The 19372-nt window shown below is 53.3% G+C and overlaps 1 protein-coding gene across 1 annotated transcript in view; it reads right to left on the bottom strand.

Moving 5' to 3' along the window:
• The window catches only part of LOC141069372 (uncharacterized), a 74698-nt gene extending 55827 nt beyond the window's left edge, over positions 1-18871 (bottom strand). Inside the window, exon 1 of the mRNA XM_073558856.1 lies at positions 18687-18871. Coding sequence (XP_073414957.1) covers positions 18687-18871 — 185 coding nt within the window. The remainder of the gene's footprint in view (positions 1-18686) is intronic.
• Between the last annotated feature and the right edge of the window lie 501 nt (positions 18872-19372).

The following is a 19372-nucleotide window of genomic DNA, read 5'->3' as shown; positions in this document are numbered from 1 at the left end:
CACACCTCCTGTTTGCCTATCGGGAGGTGCCCCAAGAATCCACGGGGTTCTCCCCGTTCGAGCTGGTATACGGGAGACGGGTAAGGGGACCCCTAGACTTAGTGCTGGAACACTGGGAAGGGGAGGGCCTCATAGAAGGGGTACCTATTGTACCCTATGTGCTGGAATTCCGGGACCGCCTACAGGAGCTGACCCAGGTTTACGTGAGAACCTGCAGGCGACACAGCGGCGCCAGCGCGTATGGTACGATCGGAGGGCCAGAGAGCGCACCTTGGAAATAGAACAGAAGGTCCTGGTGTTAGAGCCCACTAAGCAGAATAAGTTCCAAGCTGCATGGCAGGGGCCCTACCAGGTAGTGGGGAAAATAGCCGACACAACCTATAATGTCGCTGATTGTGACGACCCCAGGGTTATCCTCATGTTCCACGTGAATATGCTGAAGCCCTACCGGGAGCGCCCTGAAGAGGTAGTGGCCATCTGTGCACCTGAAGCAGAGGATTTAGCCGGACTTCCCTTGCCTGATGTCTTAGGGGAAAGGACTCAGTCTAAAACATGGGACCAGGTACACTTGGGTGAAGACCTAGGCCCCCGGGAGAGACAGCAGGCGGAGGCGTTGTTGAGGCTGAGACAGAGATTGTTTTCAGAGAGACCGGGGTACACTCGCCTGGCACAACACAAGGTTGAGACCCAGGATCAGACCCCCCTGCGACAAAACCCCTTCCGCATCCCTGAGTCTGTACGAGAGGGGATGCGACAAGAGATACAAGAGATGTTGCGTTTAGGGGTCATTGAAGAGTCAGATAGTCCCTGGGCATCCCCCGTAGTGTTAGTGCCCAAGAAGGATGGGACTGCACGGTTTTGTGTAGACTATCGTAAGCTCAATGAGAAAGCAGTGACGGATGCATACCCCATGCCGCGTGTGGATGAGTTGTTAGACCGGCTGGCGGGGGCAAAGTATTTGACCACCATCGATCTATGCAAAGGCTACTGGCAGATTCCCCTTAGTCCTGACGCTATTCCCAAGTCGGCATTTGTCACCCCGTTCGGCTTATTCCAGTTTTGAGTTATGCCATTCGGGATGAAGAATGCCCCGGCGACCTTCCAAAGGCTGGCTGACCGGCTTCTGGATGGTCTCCAGGACTATGCTTGTGCCTACCTTGTCGACATCCCATCTACAGTGCGACATGGGAAGAGCATCTAAATCACCTAGAGACAGTATTGGACAGGATCCACCAGGCCGGAATCACCCTGAACCCAAACAAGTGTCACGTGGGCAAAGCAGAGGTTCAGTATTTAGGGCATTGGGTGGGAAGTGGGAAACAGCGAGCAGAACCAGCCAAGATTGAGGCCATAGCCAAATGGCCCATCCCACGCACTAAAACCCAGGTCATGGCGTTTCTAGGGACAGCGGGGTATTACAGGAAATTCGTTCCCAATCACAGCAGCGTAGCCAAGCCCCTCACTGATCTGACCCGTAAGAACCTCCCCCGCCAGGTAACCTGGACCTCAGAGTGTGAGGAAGCCTTCCGCCAACTAAAGGACGCCCTCACCAATACCCCTGTATTGGCCGCACCCGATCCAACTACACGTTTCCTTGTTCACACAGACGCTTCTATGTTTGGATTGGGGGCAGTACTGAGCCAAGTTGGGCCGGACGGCCAAGAACACCCGGTAGCTTACCTGAGTCGGAAACTACTGCCCCGTGAAGTAAGCTATGCGGCCATCGAGAAGGAGTGCCTGGCGATAGTATGGGCACTCAAGAAGTTGCAACCTTATTTGTATGGACGACAGTTTTCCTTCCTAACGGACCATAATCCCCTAGTCTGGCTTAATCGGGTCTCCGGAGACAACGCCAGATTGCTGCGGTGGAGTTTAGCCCTACAACCTCTGGACTTCACCATCCACCACAGACCCGGCAAACAAAACGGTAACACCGATGGACTAAGTCGACAAACGGAACTTGTACCAACCCCATAAACTTCGGTCATCCCCAAACCGATCCGTTGAGGATCAGACCGTGTATGCCGATCGCGTCGCTGAAAAGGGGAGCTGTGTTACAGAACTACTCAGCACCCAGAATATGTTGTGCAGTTATATGTATGTATAATAGGTTCCATGTGAGATGCATGTCCCTAATGCATCAGCAGTATCCGCCCTCCCCCTACCTTTGTAATTCCCACAGTAAACATCGGCAGGCTCCGGCCACCTGCAGCTTTTGTAATGCATGTCTGGCCTGCCGCTTTTCTATTGGCCGGCCCTCTGTATCTGTGTGATATATTCTGTGTCCTGTGAGTAAAGTGTTGTCAGACTGGAAATACATGGAGAAGCAGTGATCTTTTATATGCGCCCATGTAACCAAGGAATTACAGCCAGCGTCATTCATTCAGACTCCAGCCAAAGCAGAGCGGACATTCGAAAACACGGGGTGGTACTGAAAGAGGTACCCCAGCTTGGAAGACCCCGTTACACATATATATTAGCTTTTTCCTCGTCATCTACAATGTCACACATACAGACGTATCATAGAATCATAGAATCGTAGAGTTGGAAGGGACCTCCTGGGCCATCTGGTCCAACCCCCTGCTCAAAGCAGGATTCGCTAAATCATCCCAGTCAGATGTCTGTCCAGCCTCTGTTTGAAGACTTCCATTGAAGGAGAACTCACCACTTCTCGTGGCAGCCTGTTCCACTCATGGATCACCCTCACTGTCAAAGTTTTTTCTAATATCTAATCTGTGTCTCCCATTCAGTTTCATCCCATTGCTTCTAGTCCTTCCTTGAGCAAATGAAAATAAAGTTGATCCTTCTACAATGTGACAGCCCTTTAGATATTTGTAGACAGCTATTAAGTCTCCTCTCAGTCTTCTCTTTTGCAAACTAAACATTCGCAAATCCTGCAACCTTTCCTCATAAGACAGGGTTTGCAGACCAGTCACCATTCTGGTCGCTCTTCTCTGAACTTGCTCCCGTTTGTTGATGTCTTTTTAACTCCTCTGTGACATGACATGTACTATCCCGTCCATGTGCCCTGGACCTGTCTGATCACGGATGGGATGGTACGTCATAGCGATCAGCTGCATTCATGGGGGGGGGGGGTGTGCGGCTGATTGCAGCCGGGTGTCAGCTGAGTGTCACAGACGGCTCCCGATACTTTAACCCCTGGAATACTGCACGGGAGCAGGCAGAGGGCTGACAGCCCCTCGGCCTTTGGATCGGAGACCCCGCGGCATGACGCTTTATCCTCATACCGCTAAACAAAAAGTGGAATAACACGCAATCAACAAGACGCATATAAATAAAACGTCATCTTGTCCCGCAACAAACGAGCCGCCATACAGCGTCATCAGCAAGAAAATAAAAAAGTTATAGCTCGCAGAATAAAGCGATGCAAAAATAATTATTTTTTATATAAAATTGTTTTTATTGTATAAAACCGACAAAACATAAAAAACGACCTAAATGAGGTATCGCTGTAACCGTACTGAGCCGAAGAATAAAGCCGCTTTATCAATTTTACCGCACGCGGAACGGTGTAAACGCACCCCCCAAAAGAAATTCATGAAACGCTGGTTTTTGTTCATTCTGCGTCCCAAAAATCGGAATAAAAAGCGATCAAAAGATGTCACGTGCCCAAAAATGGTACCAATAAAAACGTCAACTCATCCCGCAAAAAATAAGACCTCACATGACTCGGTGGGTCAAAATACAGAAAACTTATAGCTCTCAATATGTGGTGATGCAAAAACTATTTTTACAATAAAAAGCGTCTTTTAGCGTGTGACAGCCGCCAAACATAAAAACCGCCATAAATAGTAAATCAAACCCCCCGTTATCACCCCCTTAGTTAGGGAAAAATAATAAAATAAAAAGAAAATGTATTTATTTCCATTTTCCCATTAGGGTTAGGGCTAGGGTTGGGGATGGGGTTGGGATTAGGGTTAGGGGTGTGTTGGGGTTAGGGTTGGAGTTAGAATTGGGGGTGTCATGGGGTCCTTCTCTGGTATCACACAATCAACAGAGCAAGCGAAGAGTGAACAATTCCAAGACCTTTATTCAGGCAAAAATACGAAAAGGTCCACATTCAGTCCACCACACAAAGGATAAGATAGTCCAGAATGAGAATGCAGTCCAGTATCAGGATAAAATGTCCAGGGAAACGAGATTCCAAAACTCTAGCACCAGAGGATAAAATGGGTCCTTCTCTCTCTGAAATGCAGTCTGTACACGATCCTGTACACCCCGGAACTGACCTGTCCAGCTGCTGTTCTCCCCCCATCCCCTTCCTTGTCCAAGGGTAGTCAAACAAGCTGGGGCGGTTTCCAGGCCCCCCAGAGGAGAACAAAGGGCCTTAGGGATTAATGCACTACAGGGGGTCATCAAGTCATCAAGAGACAGATACAGTGAGGCTGTAGACTTACAATGTAATAAGAAAAACACTATGAAAATAACTGCAATTGTTAAAAATAGGAAAAAAATGATAGCCACATAACATATCACACCATCACAACCTCTCCCCCCCCATAATAAGTGAGCACGCCATGAGGTCTACACAGACCTCTGGCCTGCTCACTTTAGTCCACATTGCTCAGTTATTTATAGTTCCTTGTACAGTGGCAGGGGTAGGTCGGCCTGGGGAGCCTATGGTTCTTCTTGTCGAGACAGTCCATCGGCGTTCTGGTGTTGACTTCCCCGCTTGTATTGGATGGAGAAGCAGTAGGGTTGTAAGGACAAGCTCCACCGCAGCAATCTTCCATTGTCCCCTGATACGCGATTCAGCCATGTGATGGGGTTGTGGTCTGTAACAATTGTAAAGTCTCTGCCATACAAGTAGGGCTGCAATTTTTTTAGCGCCCATACGATGGCAAGGCACTCCTTTTCAATAGTGGCATAGGCAACTTCCCGATCCAGTAGTTTCCAACTGGCAAAAGCAACAGGATGTTCTTCTCCGGCGGCGTTCACTTGGCTAAGTACTGCCCCAATCCCAAAGGTGGATGCATCTGTCTGCACGAGGAACCTGCATTTATAATCAGGGGCAGGAAAGAAAGGAGCAGTGACGAGGGCGGTCTTTAACGCTGAAAAGGCATCCTCGCATGCCGTCGTCCACGTCACATTCCTAGGCATGTTCTTGCGGGTCAGGTCGGTTAGGGGCTTGGCCAAGGTGCTGAAGTTAGAAACAAATTTGCGATAGTACCCAGCAGTTCCTAAAAATGCAAGTACCTGCTTTTTAGTCTGGGGTCTACACCAGTTGCTAATGGTTTCCACCTTGGCAGGCTCTGGCCTTAGTGTCCCACCCCCTACTCTATGCCCGAGGTACTGCACCTCAGCCATCCCTATTTGGCACTTATCAGGGTGAATGGTCAGTCCTGCAGTAAGGATACAGTCCAGCACTATGCCCAAGTGTTTAAGATGTTCCTCCCAGGTTGTGCTAAAAATGGCGATGTCGTCTAAGTAAGCACAGGCAAAGTCCTGACATTGTTGTAACAGTCGATCCACCAGTCTCTGGAAAGTAGCAGGGGCAGTTTTCATCCCAAAGGGCATTCCCAGGACCTCATAAAGCCCAAATGGAGTAGTGAAGGCTGAGCGCTCCCGAGCGTCCTCCGTTAGGGGTATCTGCCAGTACCCCTTGCTCAAGTCACAAATTGGGCACTGGCCAGACGATCCAATAGATCATCAATCCTGGGCATGGGATAAGCATCACTCTTGGTGGCATCATTTAGACGTCTGTAATCAGCGCAGAATCGTGTTGTACCATCCTTCTTGGGGACCAGGACGACAGGAGAGGCCCAAGAACTGTGAGATGGCTGAATAACTCCCAGTTGTTTCATCTCCTCCCGTTCGTTCTTTATCATGCCTTGAACAGCCTCTGGAACCCGGTAGGCAGCCTGCTGGATGAGGCGTTGTCCGGGGGTTTGAGAGTAGTCTTCCCCGGCTTTGAGGAGAAAGCAGCAGCCCTCGGCCTTAGTACGGCGACAATATCGTCCTTTTGTATATCCGATAAATGGGAGCCCAGGGGCACTTGTTCCAGTGCTCCTCCCGCTTGGGCAACCTGGAGGAGATCTGGGAGATACTCGTCGTCGGCGGTATCACTAGGGGGGTGGCAGACAGCTAGAACAGGCAGAGATCGGTCGTGGTAGTCTTTCAGCATGTTAATGTGGACGGTTTTCTGTCGTCGACCGCTAGAGTCCAGGGCAATAACATAGTTAGTGTCATTAATTTTCTTGACAACCTGATAAGGGCCTTCCCACACTGCTTGAAGCTTGTTGGCAGGGGAAGCAGTAATCTTGAGCACTTGCTGTCCTTCCATAAATTCCGGGTTCCTGGCATTACGGTCATACCAGGTTTTTTGTCTGGGCTGGGCCATTCGCTGATGTTCTTTAGCGAAGGTAGCTAGCTGGGCGAGACGGTCTCTGAGCTCTAGAACACAGGGAACGATGGGCATTCCGGTATCTGAGATGTCTCCCTCCAAATGTTCTTTCAGAAGAGTGAGAGGCCCACGGACCTTCCGGCTAAACAGTAGTTCGAAGGGAGAGAACCCTGTGGACTCTTGGGGAACCTCCCGATAGGCGAAGAGATGTGGCAGGTACTTTTCCCAGTCTTTCTCAACATCAACAAAAGCCCTCAGCATATTTTTTAGGGTTCCATTAAAGCGTTCACATAGTCCGTTGGTCTGCGGGTGGTATGGGGTGGTGCGAATGGCTCGAACACCACAGGTATGCCATAGGGACTGGACCAGATCTGACATGAACTGAGTGCCTTGATCCGACAATATTTCACTAGGAAACCCTACCCGGGTAAAGATGGTAACAAGGGCCTCGTCTACCTTTACTGCTGTAATACTGGACAGGGCCACAGCTTCAGGATACCTAGTGGCATAGTCCACCACGGTCAGGATATATTATTTCCCTGACCTGCTGGGGTGGGCCAGAGGACCTATGATGTCGACAGCTGCACGTTGAAATGGTTCCTCAATTATGGGCAGGGATTGCAGGGGTACATTATGTCGAGCTCCTGGATGCCGCATTCGCTGGCACACATCACAGGTGCGGCAATAATGGGCTACCGACTGCGAGACGCCCGGCCAGTAAAAACTTTGGGTGAGTCTCTTTTCAGTCCTTTTTCTCCCTTGATGCCCAGCCAAGGGGATGTCATGGGCCAGTTGAAGTAGCTGTGACCTGTACTTCTGAGGGACAATGAGTTGCCTGGTCGTTGCGTCAGGGTTGCCCTGGTCACAGCCCTTTGTTACACGATAATGCAGTCCGTTTTCTCGAGTGAAGCCATCCCCATTATCTCCCATGTGCCCAGTTTCTGCCAGTTTCTGCCTTTCGCCTAAGGGCTGCTAAGGTAGTGTCACCCTCTATTTCTCTCCTAAACTCCTCTCTGTCCCAAGACTCTCCCAATGTAGTAGCAGCGAAAGTATTGCTTACTGACTCTGATGCGGTTCATGGTGGTTGCTCCCCGGTGGGGTCCGGATGACGTAGTGCTTGAAGGGCCTGTAGTCGGGTGACTGCTCCCACAAATTGGTACTGTAACTCCCCAATGTCGTTCCCAAGGAGGATATCTGCAGGAAGTCCTCCCATAACTCCAATCCAACACAGTTTTTCTCCACAACCATAATCCAAACGCACAGAAGCTCGCTGTATATATTTGCGGGCACCCCCCGCCAGGACAATGGGAATTCCCGGACCCTGGTAAATTGCCTCGGGTCGAACCACGGGTCAGCGATAGTCAAGAATGCCCCCGTGTCTCTAAATCCTGACACTTTGTATCCATCAATAAAGACATCCTGCAGGTGGCGTTGCCATTGCTCTGAGTAGCTAAAGGACAGAGGACGGAGTCCGTACACTCCAGGAGGGGTATCTACGGTGCCGTGGTCTGTGGTCCACTCTGGTGGGGGTGGTGGTAGCTCTTCCTCAGGTGTGGTGGAATGTACAAGATGCACTGGACGAGGTGGGGCTGCGTGGGGCTCCCTCCGAATCCTGGAGGGACAGTCAGACTGCAAATGTCCAGGTTGCCCACACCCATAACACCTCCTCTCTGTGATACCCCCAGGTCGTGGTCGGAACTGTTGGGGCCTAGGATTGTGAGCCGTGATTGTCATCGGCTTGCGACTAGGTGGAAGGGCAGATATAATTGGAGGGGGACGGGGCGTGGGAGCAGGCCGTGGTTCATTGTCCAGAAGTCTCCTCCATTGCGGCCGGATAGTAAGAGCTTCATCGGCCAGGGCTGCAGCTCTATCCACGGTACACGGCGTGCGCTCCCGGACCCATTCCCGTACCTCTGTAGGGCACTTGGCAAGAAATTGTTCTATAAGGAACACCTGTATAACATCTTCCACAGTAAAGGCGTTTTATGCTTCCAGCCATCTCCGACATGCCTGGGACATCTTATGTGCATACATCCTAAACGATCCCCCCGTGGTGCATGGGAGGTCTCAGAACTTGGCCCTATATGAGTCAGGGGTGATAGCATGGTAATCCAGGATAGTCCGCTTTACAATGTAATCCCGATTCCGCAGTGCATCAATGGTTCGGTAAGCCTCCGCCATGCTTCCGTTCAGGAGCCCCACTAACAAACGCATCTAGCTATAGTGGGGCACCTCCATCACAGCACACTGCTGCTCAAAGTCTTTGAAGAACCCCTCCACATCTCCAGAAGCCTCATCAAATGGCTTAAACTCTGTCCGGGTGATCCGTACAGGCTCCCGGATTGTTGGGGTTACACTCCACATTGCGTTATTCCCTTTTTCAAGCTCCATTGCTTCCTGTCTCCGCTGTGCCCGGCGGGCAGCCTCCTCCTTGTACTCCTGAGAGACGCCGGGGCCCAGAACCGCCATCTCTTCTTCGTACCACACCAACCACTGGCTTTTCTGGAAGGGGATCCCTGTCTCCAGTGCTCGTCCTTCAGACATCTGTGAGGAGGTGGCCGTGCTAGCACCCACCAGTAGATCGATTAAGGCCTCTTTAGTCAGTCCCTGGTAGTTCAGGCCCAGGTCTCTGGCTCTCTCCTGTAAACTGCATACAGTCCAATTTCTGTACTCACTCTAAGGGTGGTTCTCCATTGGGTGACGCTCTGTTGATCCCACTGCTGCCACCAGTTGTCACGGGGTCCTTCTCTGGTATCACACAATCAACAGAGCAAGCGAAGAGTGAACAATTCCAAGACCTTTATTCAGGCAAAAATACGAAAAGGTCCATATTCAGTCCACCACACAAAGGATAAGATAGTCCAGAATAAGAATACAGTCCAGTATCAGGATAAAATGTCCAGGGAACCGAGATTCCAAAACTCTAGCACCAGAGGATAAAATGGGTCCTTCCCTCTCTGAAGTGCTGTCTGAACACGATCCTGTCCACTCCGGAACAGACCTGTCCAGCTGCCATTCTCCCCACCCCCTTCCTTGTCCAGGGAAAGTCAAACAAGCTGAGGCGGTTTCCAGGCCTCCCAGAGTAGAACAAAGGGCCTTAGGGATTAATGCACTACAGGGGGTCATCAAGAGACAGATACAGTGAGGCTGTAGACTTACAATGTAATAAGAAAAACACTATGAAAATAACTGGAATTGTTAAAAATAGGAATATACAAAAAATGACATCCACATAACATATCACACCATCACAGGGCGGTTTCCACTGTTTGGGCACATAAGGGGCCAGGGCCGGACTGGGACTAAAATTGGGATTTTAATTATAGCAGGTCCCTACTTACCCATAAATGCAGGCATTGCTGACAGAGGTGTCCACATCCACCCAGGAATTCAGACATCAGCCTTAGAGAGGTATTCACACAGTGTAGGTACCCATCAGATTTGAGGCCGCCTAGACGTTGGCTGGTGGGCAGATATTTGGCCAAATTTTATGCTAAGAGTCTCATATATTTTTTCTATAATTCTAAAGCTGTATTGCAATTCTAATTACATATTTTCCACATTGACATGCCTTAGCATGATAGAGTGCAACCATTCTTTGTATATTGCATATGGGGTAGCTCCTCTTGGTATGCACCTATTCACATTAGTCTGGATGTACCAGTCTGTTTTTTCTCTCTTGTAAAATTCAGCCCTGGCATTTGAAGTTACACAGGCCCACTAGTCACATGGTGACTATATAATATCTTTGTACACTTGTAGGTTACAAGAAGTGAGAGGAGATTAACACAACTACAGTGGGGAAAAAAAGTATTTAGTCAGTCAGCAATAGTGCAAGTTCCACCACTTAAAAAGATAAGAGGCGTCTGTAATTTACATCATAGGTAGACCTCAACTATGGGAGACAAACTGAGAAAAAAAAATCCAGAAAATCACATTGTCTGTTTTTTTTTTCATTTTATTTGCATATTATGGTGGAAAATAAGTATTTGGTCAGAAACAAAATTTCATCTCAATACTTTGTGATGTATCCTTTGTTGGCAATGACAGAGGTCAAACGTTTTCTGTAAGTCTTCACAAGGTTGCCACACACTGTTGTTGGTATGTTGGCCCATTCCTCCATGCAGATCTCCTCTAGAGCAGTGATGTTTTTGGCTTTTCGCTTGGCAACACGGACTTTCAACTCCCTCCAAAGGTTTTCTATAGGGTTGAGATCTGGAGACTGGCTAGGCCACTCCAGGACCTTGAAATGCTTCTTACGAAGCCACTCCTTCGTTGCCCTGGCGGTGTGCTTTGGATCATTGTCATGTTGAAAGACCCAGCCACGTTTCATCTTCAATGCCCTTGCTGATGAAAGGAGGTTTGCACTCAAAATCTCACGATACATGGCCCCATTCATTCTTTCATGTACCCGGATCAGTCGTCCTGGCCCCTTTGCAGAGAAACAGCCCCAAAGCATGATGTTTCCACCACCATGCTTTACAGTAGGTATGGTGTTTGATGGATGCAACTCAGTATTCTTTTTCCTCCAAACACGACAAGTTGTGTTTCTACCAAACAGTTCCAGTTTGGTTTCATCAGACCATAGGACATTCTCCCAAAACTCCTCTGGATCATCCAAATGCTCTCTAGCAAACTTCAGACGGGCCCGGACATGTACAGGCTTAAGCAGTGGGACACGTCTGGCACTGCAGGATCTGAGTCCATGGTGGCGTAGTGTGTTACTTATGGTAGGCCTTGTTACATTGGTCCCAGCTCTCTGCAGTTCATTCACTAGGTCCCCCCGCGTGGTTCTGGGAGTTTTGCTCACCGTTCTTGTGATCATTCTGACCCCACGGGGTGGGATTTTGCTTGGAGCACCAGATCGAGGGAGATTATCAGTGGTCTTGTATGTCTTCCATTTTCTAATTATTGCTCCCACAGTTGATTTCTTCACTCCAAGCTGGTTTGCTATTGCAGATTCAGTCTTCCCAGCCTGGTGCAGGGCTACAATTTTGTTTCTGGTGTCCTTTGACAGCTCTTTGGTCTTCACCATAGTGGAGTTTGGAGTCAGACTGTTTGAGGGTGTGCACAGGTGTCTTTTTATACTGATAACAAGTTTAAACAGGTGCCATTACTACAGGTAATGAGTGGAGGAAAGAGGAGACTCTTAAAGAAGAAGTTACAGGTCTGTGAGAGCCAGAAATCTTGATTGCTTGTTTCTGACCAAATACTTATTTTCCACCATAATATGCAAATAAAATGAAAAAAAACAGACAATGTGATTTTCTGGATTTTTTTTTCTCAGTTTGTCTCCCATAGTTGAGGTCTACCTATGATGTAAATTACAGACGCCTCTCATCTTTTTAAGTGGTGGAACTTGCACTATTGCTGACTGACTAAATACTTTTTTTCCCCACTGTATATAACATGTAGTCAGAGCTGTGCCCAGTATTTCAGCTCAGTCCTATTTATTGCTTTTAGGTACAGTACTCCTCCCAAAGCTCTGTCCCCTTTTGTATGCATGATTACAGAATTCCTGGCAGAACTGCTCTCTATTGGGCAACCAGACCCCCTGGTCACAGCCACCCCTATCATACCTCCCAACTTTTGAAGAAGGGAAAGAGGGAGAAAGACAGCAGCGCGCCCCGGCCACATCCATTTCACAACTAGTCACACCCATGTCCACACCCAACCGCACCCATTTAGCACTGCTGATCACACTGACTGGCACTAAGGAGGAGAGAAAACAGAAAGAGCAAGAAAGAAAGGGGAAAGAAAGAAAGAACAGAGAATGAGAAAGATTCTATAAAGATACTATAGCAGCCCGGCTCCCATTGTAGTGCCCACCTGAGCCTCCCGGTGCAGGACATATCATGATCCGCTCACATGGCCGACATCCCCAATTCCAAGGCGATCCTGCTGTCTGCGCTGTCGGAGGACACGGTGATGGATCTGAAGCATTCCTGGTTCCGTCACAATCTCCTCAAGAAATTATCTCATTTCCGGTCAGCTTCCAGCACATCACTCCTCGGGGCTCCGCCGTGTACTCCTGTGTCCGTGGGAAAAGCCTGCTTTATATACTTCGTACACACACGGCTCCGCTCCGTACACCTCGTACATGCAGCTCTGCACCGTACACCTCATACACATCCGGCTCCGCTCCGTACACCTTGTACACACACGGCTCCGCTCCGTACGCCTCGTACACACGTGGCTCCGCTCCCCACACCTCGTACACATGCGGCTCTGCTCCGGACACCTCGTACACACGCGGCTCTGCTCCCCACACCTCGTACACACGCGGCTCCGCTCCGCACACCTCATACACACACGGCTCCGCTCCGTACGCCTCGTACACACGCGGCTCCGCTCCGTACACCTCGTACACACGTGGCTCCACTCCCCACACCTCGTACACACACGGCTCCTCTCGGTACACCTCGAACACACACGGCTCCGCTCTGTACACCTCATACACACACGGCTCCTCTCCGTACACACACGGCTCCGCTCCGTACACCTCGTACACACAGCTCTGCACCGTACACCTCGTACACATCCGGCTCCGCTCCGTACACCTCGTACACACACGGCTCCGCTCCGTACGCCTCGTACACACGTGGCTCCGCTCCCCACACCTCGTACACATGCGGCTCCGCTCCGTACGCCTCGTACACACGCGGCTCTGCTCCCCACACCTCGTACACACGCGGCTCTGCTCCCCACACCTCGTACACACGCGGCTCCGCTCCGCACACCTCATACACACACTGCTCCGCTCCGTACGCCTCGTACACACGCGGCTCCGCTCCGTACACCTCGTACACACGCGGCTCTGCTCCATACACCTCGTACACACGCGGCTCCGCTCCGTACACCTCGTACACACAGGGCTCCAGTCCGCACACCTCGTACACATACGGCTCTGCTCCGTACACCTCGTACACACACGGCTCTGGTCCGTACACCTCGAACACACACGGCTCCGCTCTGTACACCTCATACACACACGGCTCCTCTCCGTACACACACGGCTCCGCTCCGTACACCTCGTGCACACACGGCTCTGCTCCGTATACCTCGTACACGCAGCTCTGCACCGTACATCTCGTACACTTCCGGCTCCGCTCCATACACCTCGTACACACACGGCTCCGCTCCCCACACCTCGTACACACGCGGCTCCGCTCCGTACGCCTCGTACACACTCGGCTCTGCTCCGTACACCTCATACACACGCGGCTCCGCTCCCCACACCTCGTACACACGTGGCTCCGCTCTGCACGCCTCGTACACACACGGCTCCGCTCCGTACGCCTCGTACACACGTGGCTCTGCTCCATACACCTCGTACACCCGCAGCTCCGCTCCGTACACCTCGTACACACGCGGCTCCGCTCCGTACACCTCGTACACACAGGGCTCCGCTCCGCACACCTCGTACACACACGGCTCTGCTCCGTACACCTCGTACACACACGGCTCTGCTCCGTACACCTCGTACACGCAGCTCTGCACCGTACACCTCGTACACATCCGGCTCCGCTCCATACACCTCGTACACACACGGCTCCGCTGCGTACGCCTCGTACACACGTGGCTCCGTTCCCAACACCTCGTACACACGCGGCTCCGCTCCGTACGCCTCGTACACACGCGGCTCCGCTCCGTACACCTCGTACACACGCGGCTCCGCTCCATACACCTCGTACACACGCGGCTCCGCTCCGTACGCCTCGTACACACGCGGCTCCGCTCCGTACACCTCGTACACACGCGGCTCCGCTCCATACACCTCGTACACACACGGCTCCGCTCCGTACGCCTCGTACACACGCGGCTCCGCTCCGTACGCCTCGTACACACGTGGCTTCGCTCCGTACACACACAGCTCCGCTCCGTACACCTCGTACACACACGGCTCTGCTCCGTACACCTCGTACACGCAGCTCTGCACCGTACACCTCGTACACATCCGGCTCCGCTCCATACACCTCGTACACACACGGCTCCGCTGCGTACGCCTCGTACACATGTGGCTCCGTTCCCAACACCTCGTACACACGCGGCTCCGCTCCGTACGCCTCGTACACACGCGGCTCCGCTCCGTACACCTCGTACACACGCGGCTCCGCTCCGTACACCTCGTACACACGCGGCTCCGCTCCCCACGCCTCGTACACACGCGGCTCCGCTCCCCACGCCTCGTACACCCGCGGCTCCGCTCCGTACGCCTCGTACACACGCGGCTCCGCTCCGTACGCCTCGTACACACGCGGCTCCGCTCCGTACGCCTCGTACACACGCGGCTCCGCTCCGTACGCCTCGTACACACGCGGCTCCGCTCCGCACGCCTCGTACACACACGGCTCCGCTCCGTACGCCTCGTACACACGTGGCTCCGCTCCGTACGCCTCGTACACACGCGGCTCCGCTCCGTACGCCTCGTACACACGCGGCTCCGCTCCGTACGCCTCGTACACACGTGGCTCCGCTCCGTACGCCTCGTACACACGTGGCTCCCCTCCGTACGCCTCGTACACACGCGGCTCCGCTCCGCACACCTTGTACACACACGGCTCCGCTCCGTACACCCCGTACACACGGCTCCGCTCCGTACACCTCGTACACACGGCTCCGCTCCGTACACCTCGTACACACACAGCTCCGCTCCGCACACCTTGTACACAGACGGCTCCGCTCCGTACACCCCGTACACACGCGGCTCCGCTCCGTACACCTTGTACACATCCGGCTCCGTTCCCTACACCTCGTACACACGCGGCTCCGCTCCGTACACCTCGTACACACGGCTCCGCTCCGTACACCTTTTACACACACGGCTCCGCTCCGTACACCCCGTACACATGGCTCAGCTCCATACATCCCGTACACACGCGGCTCCGCACACCTCGTACACACGGCTCCGCTCCGTACACCTTGTACACACGCGGCTCCGCTCCGTACACCTCGTCCACACACAGCTCCGCTCCATACACCTCGTACACACGCGGCTCCGCTCCGTACACCTCGTACACACACGGCTCCGCTCCGTACACCTCGTACAAACGCGGCTCCGCTCCGTACACCCCGTACACACGGCTCTGCTCCGTACACCTCGTACACACATGGCTTTGCTCCGTACACCCCAGGCTCCGCTCCGTACATCTCGTACACACGCGGCTCCGCTCCGTACACCTCGTACACTCGCGGCTCCGCTCCGTACACCTCGTACACACGGCTCCGCTCCGTACACCTCGTACACACGGCTCCGCTCCGTACACCTCGTACACACATGGCTCCGCTCCGTACACCTCGTACACACACGGCTCTGCTCCGTACACCTCGTACACACACGGCTCTGCTATGTACACCTCGTACACACACGGCTCCGCTCCGTACACCCCGTACACACGGCTCAGCTCCGTACACCTCGTACACACGCGGCTCCGCTCCGTACACCTCGTACACACGGCTCCGCTCCGTACACCTTGTACACACACGGCTCGGCTCCATACACCTTGTACACACACGGCTCGGCTCCACACACCGCGTACACACGCGGCTCGGCTCCGTACACCTTGTACACACGCGGCTCCGCTCCATACACCTCGTACACACGCGGCTCCGCTCCATACACCCCGTACACACGGCTCTGCTCCGTACACCTCGTACACACATGGCTCCACTCCGTACATCTCGTACACACACAGCTCCGCTCCGTACACCTCGTACACACGCGGCTCCACTCCGTACACCTCGTACACACGCGGCTCCGCTCCGTACACCTCGTACACACGCGGCTCCGCTCCGTACACCTCGTACACACGCGGCTCCGCTCCGTACACCTCGTACACACGGCTCTGCTCCGTACACCTCGTACACACAAGGCTCCGCTCCGTACACCCCGTACACACGGCTCAGCTCCGTACACCTCGTACACACGCGGCTCCGCTCCGTACACCTCGCACACACACGGCTCCGCTCCGTACACCTCGTACACACGGCTCCGCTCCGTACACCTCGTACACACGCGGCTCCGCTCCGTACACCTCGTACACACGCGGCTCCGCTCTGTACACCTCGTACACACGCGGCTCCGCTCTGTACACCTCGTACACACGCGGCTCCGCTCCGTACACCTCGTACACACGCGGCTCCGCTCCGTACACCTCGTACACACGCGGCGCCGCTCCGTACACCCCGTACACACGGCTCCGCTCCGTACACCTCGTACACACATGGCTCTGCTCCGTACACCTCGTACACACATGGCTCTGCTCCGTACACCTCGTACACCCCCGGCTCCGCTCCGTACACCTCGTACACATGGCTCCACTCCGTACACCTCGTACACACAGGGCTCCGCTCCTAACACCTCGTACACACACGGCTCCGCTCCGTACACCTCGTACACACAGGGCTCCACTCCGTACACCTCGTACACACACGGCTCCGCTCCGTACACCTCGTACACACGCGGCTCCGCTCCGTACACCTCGTACACACGCGGCTCCGCTCCGTACACCTCGTACACACGCGGCTCCGCTCCGTACACCTCGTACACACACGGCTCTGCTACATCCAGCCTGTAAACCCCTCCTGACCCCACACAGAAACTTACCCTCATCCAGCACCATGACAACCAGCAAAGCAGCATCCTGCTGTTATGGTCGGCGGCCGGGGCCACTGTGCGGCAGATGCACAAGGACGGTAATGTGCACAGGGTTAAACTGCAGCCGGTGCACAAAAGCAAAACACACAAAGCCGCGGAGCTTGTTTTACCTTCAAAGAAGCTCAGCGAGACGCAGTACAGGGTCCCAGGAGTCGCCAAGAGTGACAGGCCCGACTCCATCTAGACTGACCGCTAAACGTCTGACACAGTGGCGCTGCAACCGCAAACGCACTCTGGGCTGCAGCGCGGCGGGAACAGAGCCGCTGGAGAAGCGCTGCAAGGACGCTGGCGCAATGCAGGGTGCAGGCTGCTGCAGCTGGTGAGGCTTGAGCGCAGTGGCGCTGCTACAGACTGAGTCCCACTCACTCTCACAGACGTGTTGTCAGGGGGAGGGGGTTTCTTATTGAGTCCGTCACCAGACACACAGCAGCAGTATGAAGTACTAGCGCATGGCGGAACAGCCACGCGCACTTTTTATAGCGTACGGGACCTTCCGGAAATCTCCAGAGCCCAGAGCAGAACCAATGAAATCAGGAGCAGGACCTGAGCACCTGACTCCTGAACGCCAATGGGAGCTCGTCCTGTGAGCATGCTCAGAAGCTGGGAAGAAGGACTCTGGAGACAAATGTGAGGATCTGGGTTGCTGCATAGGCATAGAAGGACCCAGATTCCTAACACCTGCAGACACCAAGAGGCAGGGCTGAGCGCACAGGACCTGTGATGAGGTCACAGGGGGGCGGAGTCAGGGGTCTGGACAAAGACTCCTGATCATGTGACCCCTGACTCCTCCCCTCCTGTGACCTCATCACAGGTCCTGTGAACAGAGAAGAGAGCAGGCAAGCGACGCTGTGAGTGGCTGCGTGGGGGGGGGTGTGCGCTGGGGGGGGCGTGGCGGCTTATCTCCCTGCAGTGAGGGAGGGTTGGAAACTATAACCGCCGTGCCCGCAGAGAGGGCCGGCGGCAGGAGCAACAGCCAGGCCAGTGGCCGCATCAGCTGGCAAGCGCCCGCCGCCCGCGGCGCACATGACAGTGGCCCAGCGGGAAAATGCCCGGATGGGCATATTACCAATCCGGGCCAGTCAGGGGCTCTCCAAACACAGCATGGCGTCTGATCTCAATTCCAGCCAATTCTGCGTTGAAAAAGTCAAACGGCGCTCCTTCCCTTCCGAGCCCCGACGTGCGCCCAAACAGTGGTCCCGCCCCCACGTATGGGGTACCAGCCTACTCGGGACAAACTGGACAACAACTCTCGAGGTCCAATTTCTCCTGCTACCCTTGGGAAAATAAAAACTGGGGCCTAAAAGATCATGTTTGTGGAAAAAATATTTTTTCTTTTCTTTTTTTTTTTTAATCCTTTTCATTGAGTTTTCAAAGAAAGACACATATACAGTAAGTCCGAAAGTGAAACATAAGTAGTAGATCTCAAAAGTGCCTTTACAAATACCCGCTTAGTATCAACAATCCAGAATTGCCAAAAAACCACAACAGTGTAACCCCCCCTCCCCCCCTCCCCCCCTCCTCTTCCTCCCCCCCTCTCCCCCCCTCCCCCCCTCTTCCCCCCAACTTGCTCATGTGATGCTTTCATAATCATAAATGAATTTTACACCTCTTGACCTGGGTCTCCATCTTCCTGCCCCGTTTCATGACCGTGGGTCTACCCCTCACCTCAAGCCGCCCAGCGTGCCCTGCCAGTCCTCTAGGTTGTACCAGGATGGGCTCCGGAGGGGCGAGACCAGAGCTATGATGTCCTCTCTGGAAAACGGTGGCAAAATAAAATCCTTCCATTTTGAGAACCATGTTGTCGTCTTACTGTCCTTGTCGTTTTCTGCTTCTACTTTCTCCAGAGTCATCACCCGCTCTTGTCCCACCTGCAGCTGGCGGAGACCCGCTGCCCTCCCCTCCAACCAATGTCTTAAGAGAAGGCTTTTGTACAGGATTGCCGCTGCGTGCCAGAGCCGAGTCTTTGACTTGCTCAGCCTTAAGCCAGTGCTCAGCGCTTTGTCTAGTGGGACGTGTCTGTTCATCAGGCCTCCCGCCCAGGTTTTGATTTCCTCCCACTGAGTGTGTATGAGACCACATTCCCATATACCGTGGAACATGTCTGTCTTGGGGGTGTCGCATTTTGGGCAAGCCTGCCGCCCCTCCTTGTGAGTTTGCGTTACCGGTAAATTGAAGCCTAGTATGGCTCTATGTATCAGTCGGAAGTGAGTATCCCTCCATCTTTCATTACTTACATGCTTGCGCATCTCATTCCACCCAGACAGAAGCAATTCCCCTACCCCCGTTTCCTGCAATCTAGCTTCCCAGACCTTGAACCACTCTTGTGGGCCCGATGGCAGCCGGGTTCCCCC

Source organism: Dendrobates tinctorius, unplaced genomic scaffold, assembly GCF_039654945.1.
Source record: "Dendrobates tinctorius isolate UK_male_01 unplaced genomic scaffold, ASM3965494v1 ptg000261l, whole genome shotgun sequence".
Classification (NCBI taxonomy): domain Eukaryota; kingdom Metazoa; phylum Chordata; class Amphibia; order Anura; family Dendrobatidae; genus Dendrobates; species Dendrobates tinctorius.
Note: the sequence above shows the minus strand (reverse complement) of the source record. Positions and strands in the feature narration are given on the sequence as shown.